Source organism: Nematolebias whitei, chromosome 1, assembly GCF_014905685.2.
Source record: "Nematolebias whitei isolate Nwh7 chromosome 1, NemWhi1, whole genome shotgun sequence".
Classification (NCBI taxonomy): domain Eukaryota; kingdom Metazoa; phylum Chordata; class Actinopteri; order Cyprinodontiformes; family Rivulidae; genus Nematolebias; species Nematolebias whitei.
The window spans coordinates 94,585,368-94,590,169 of NC_056498.1; the positions used below are offsets into that span (position 1 = coordinate 94,585,368).

Sequence of the window (4,802 nt, forward strand, 5' to 3'; positions counted from 1 at the left end):
ATATATATATATATATATATATATATATATATATATATATATATATAGGACCTGGGATATATTATATAATATATATATATTTATATATATATTACATATATATACATATATACATGTGTGTTTGTGTCTGAGCTTGACCCAGAACTGAGCCCTAACCTTGACCTGGATCATCACTGCTGTCTCTTTACTGTGTCTGCAGCTGTACCAGAACCTGTGGTCCACAGTGCTGCAGGGCAGCCAAGTTCTGGAGCGTCCCACGTGGTGGAAAGAGTTCTGCTCAGACAAACCTGTGATCGGGTCACTCCAGTCCAAACTTTAGAGGCTGAAGAGAAGCTGCAGAGGTGGATGAACATCTGGAAGAACCCAATCTGAAACAATGAAAGAATGATTCTTTCCATGTGTTTATGTTAAATTGCCAATGAGACGGGTTATAAATGCAACGGTTCATCAGACAGATACAAAAATAATGCTTACTTTTCTCATAATGAGTCATTCAGTCTAAAATAACTCAATCTTCTCATAATGATCTAAAAAAGTTGTCTGGTCCTCTGGACATTCAAAAAACAAAACAAAAAAATTGTAGAAACGTTTTGTCTTTCATCCGAAAGACTTCCTCAGTCTGAGGTGCTGTATTCAGCTCAGTCTTATGAATAGAACCTTCTCATAGTAGATCAACCAGTTTGCTGCTGACAACCAAAACTAGCTGTTCACATGATCAAGGAGGACCATCAGCTGGATTGTTAGCACACTGATGGCTGCTTGCTATTCACAGGGGGGCTGAGTGATACTAACAATAACAGCATTGTAAGAGGGGGACAGTTGAACATGGAGGCCTCCACCCCTGTTTAATAATGGACAGTTTCTTTTCACAAAGATGGCCTCCTTTACTCCTCTCTCAAACCATCGTTCTTCTCTTTCAAGGATGTGAACATCTTCATCCCTGAACGAGTGGCCTGGAGATGAGTGTAGACCGCAGAATCCTGGCCTGATGATGTTGATATTCTGTGCTGGGCCATCCTTTTGGCAAGTGGCTGTTTAGTTTCCCCGATGTAAGACTGATCACAGCCCTCCTGACACTGAACAGCATACACAATATTACTCTGTTTGTGCCGGGGGACTGGATCTTTGGGATGAACCAGTCTTTGCTGTAATGTATTTTGGGGTTTAAAAGCCACTGGGACATTGTGTTTAGAAAATAAATGTTTCAATTTCTTTGAAACTCCCACAACATATGGAATGACCACTGGTCTGGGTTCCTCCTTTTCACCTGATGGCTGGCTGGAGTCCTGCTTGGGTTTCTTCTCTGCTTTCAGGAAGGCCCAGTTAGGATATCCACATTTCTCTAGAGCCTGTCTTGTGTGGTATTTCTCCTTCTGCCTGGCTCCTGAGTTAGTGGGGACGCTGTCTGCTCTGTGATACAGAGTCCTGATGACTCCTAACGTGCTCCAGAGGGTGATGGGAGTCAAACTGCAAATACTGGTCTGTGTGGGTGGGTTTGTGGTATACCTCAGTTTGCAAATGTCCACCATCAGAAACTGAGACCTCACAGTCCAAGAAAGCCAACCTGCCATTTTTTTACATCTTCTCGTGTGAACTTGATATACATCCACAGAGTTGATGTGACGTTTGCATCTGACAAAGCGGCATCATTCCCAAGAGCCTGGAACTGAAATCTTCTGTCAGTGGGCACCGGGTAAAACAAGATCCTTCAGAAGGCACAGACCCAGCTGCTGAATAAACGGGTGAGACAGACCAATTTTACTATTGAGGCCTTGAAGGCCAAAGAAGAGCACATTAAACAAAAACTAACAACGTGCCTAGATCAGACCACACTTCAGCAAGTGATGGACTGCATGCCCAGCACAGCATGTCAAGTCCAAAACTTGAAAACAAAGCAAGTTTAACTTACTGATAACTCGTCAACACCATCACAATTCCAATAACAACACATTCAGTGGAAGACAACACTCCGGTAGACAGTTACACGACAGGGAGACAAAAAAGTGGGTGAAGAATTTATCTTACAGACAGCTCACCCAGCCAGAGAGAGAGCTTCTTGCCAGGGGACTGAACTTTGCGATTGCGCCAAGTAGAATTCCACTGGTGAAGATGATCACAGCCACAGAATCAGCCATACGCAACAACAGAATTAAAGAGGGTGAAGCAGAACAGCTCAGAATCAAAGTTTCAGCCTGCCTCAGCAATGCCAAACCACCACCTTCCAACATCAGTAGAGAGGAGAGGGATGCACTTACCACTCTTAGCAAGGACAAAAACATCATCATTCTCCCAGCAGACAAAGGAAGGTGCACAGTGATTTTAAACCAGAAAGACTTTAATGAGAAAGTTATGACACTCCTTAGTAACTTAACCACTTATGAACCGCTGAAAAGAGATCCAGGAAGTGGTTACAAGAAGAAGTTGATAGATTGCATGAAAATTTTGGAGCAGGACAAGGCTATTGACCATTTTCTGTACCACAGACTGTACCCAGGGGAGGCCACGTGTAGTCTGTATGGTTTATGTAAAAGGGCCAGGACTCTGCAGTCTACACTCATCTCCAGGTCAGCGGTCACTCATTCAGGGATGAAGATGTTCACATCCTTGATAGAGAGGAACGATGGTTTGAGAGAGGAGTAAAGGAGGCCATCTTTGTGAAAATAAATCATCCATCATTAAATGGGTGGAGGCCTCCGTGTTCAACTGTCCTCCTCTTACAATGCTGTTATTGCTAGTATCACTCAACCCCCTATGAATAGCAAGCAACTATCAGGGTGCTAACAATTCATTGTTAGGCTGATGGTCCTTAATCATGTGAACAGCTAGTTTTGGCTGTCACCAGCAAACTCGTTGATCCACTATGAGAGGGTGCTATTTATGACTGAGCTGAATACAGCACCTCAGCCTGAAGAAGCCTTTTGGATGAAAGACGAAACATTTCTACAATTTTTTTTTTTTGTTTTGTGTTTTTGCATGTCCAGAGGACCAGACTTAACTTTTTTTAGATTGTGCTACCTGGATTAGTGAGCATGCATCAGGATACTTCTCATAATGGGTTACTTCATCTAAAATAACTCAACCTTCTCATGAGTCATTCAATCTAAAATAACTCTCAACCTTCTCATAATGAGTCATTCAATCTAAAATACCTCAACCTTCTCATGAGTCATTCAGTTTAAAATAACTCAACCTTCTCATGAGTCATTCAATCTAAAATAACTCTTAACCTTCTCATAATGAGTCATTCAATCTAATCTAAAACTGAATCAAAAGAGAAAAATCCTCTGGAGTATTTTCAGTTTGTTGTTTGTTGTATGAGGAACAGAAGCAACATTTATTATAAGCCACTGTTTTTAAAGATCATGTGAAAATTTTAGCTCAGAGATTGGGGTTATAATCCTCTGGTGCTTCAGGTGGCACAGTCTCCGGTACCATACCTGGACTGACTCTAGGTTTAGAGGTTCAAGTGTTTGAAGTATATTGTCCTGCTGAGTTGGACAGCTGAGGAGTCCAGTCCTGAGGAGACTCACCTGTCTCATCTTCATCTAAGTGTATCTGTGAGTTCGTTGCAACCAAGCCTGCTACCAGAAGCCCTCCTTTAAATATCAGGGCCTGGTTTGTCTGTCTGATCAACAGTGTCTCCTGTCAGCATTGGATGAGCCCAGTTGAGTTTTTTACTTTAACTTTTCATTGTTTTCTAATACAACAAGAGCAGCACAGACCCACACAGCATGAGGCTTAAGAACTCAGAAAATTATAAACCTGGTCCAGACCTGGTCCAAGAATGGGCCCATTTCAGTCGATACATTGCCTCAGATCAGAAACAGACACGTTTTCTTGGCTGCAGATCTCATTTGACATTCTCTGCTGCTCTTTCAGCATCAACAAATTAGGGTGACTGAAACAGCCAACCTTTCTTCTGGCTTCAAAATTGAGCAGCTGTCATGAGAGGTGAGGAATGAGAAGCAATACAGACATTTAAAATATTAATTAAACATTTAAAATATCATCTTGTGGGGACAGATAATATGTCAACGAGGGTGGCATTAGGCCCGCAGGCTGTGGTTTTGACACGTGACCTAAATAATTAGAAAACTGCTTTAAATGTCAGAATGTTGAACTTGAATGTGTAAAAACTGAATTCATTCCATATCTTTGGTTCGTTACACCTTCTAATGAAACTGCCGTAATTTTATTTTTATCATTTATAAAACTTTAACTCTGGAATTGTTTTTCCAAAACCAGAAGGTCTTTGTTATCTGTAGTCCTACACCCACCAGATGTAATCAGTTAGATTTTTCTGTATAGAATGAGAGCCAGTTCTTGTCTAAGTGCCTAAAAATGAATAAACTGACTAATCAGATCGTTTTGACTCTGTTTTATTCACTGAGTTCTGTGGTTTGGCTCGGTGGACCCTGACCTGTTCGTCATTCAATAAAAAGACAGCTTTAATCGTTGTCTTTCATTGAAACAGTGCCAGCTCGCCCACAGCTCAAATTAAATAAACCAAAAATCAGCTCTAAAAATGTAAATCATAAAAAATCTTATTAAAATAAACAGTTACTTTAGTCAGCAGGTGGAAGGAGTACTTCTTGGACCTTCTCGATCCCACCGGCACATCTTCCATGGAGGAAGCTGAGTCGGTGGACGTTGGGATTGGGCTCTAAAATGGTTTAAATCATACTTATTTGATAGATTCCAGTTTGTAAATGTAAATAATAAATCTTCTTCATACACCAGAGTTAGTCATGGTGTTCCTCGGGGTTCAGTGCTTGGACAAATACTCTTTATATATGCTTCCA

At 41.1% G+C, this 4,802-nt stretch overlaps 1 protein-coding gene across 1 annotated transcript in view; it reads left to right on the forward strand.

Moving 5' to 3' along the window:
* The window catches only part of acox3 (acyl-CoA oxidase 3, pristanoyl), a gene marked incomplete in the record, with an annotated part of 494,152 nt that extends 493,719 nt beyond the window's left edge, over positions 1-433 (forward strand). The window contains 1 exon segment of the mRNA XM_037681288.1: positions 200-433. Within this exon segment, the coding sequence (XP_037537216.1) occupies positions 200-319 (120 nt within the window).
* Between the last annotated feature and the right edge of the window lie 4,369 nt (positions 434-4,802).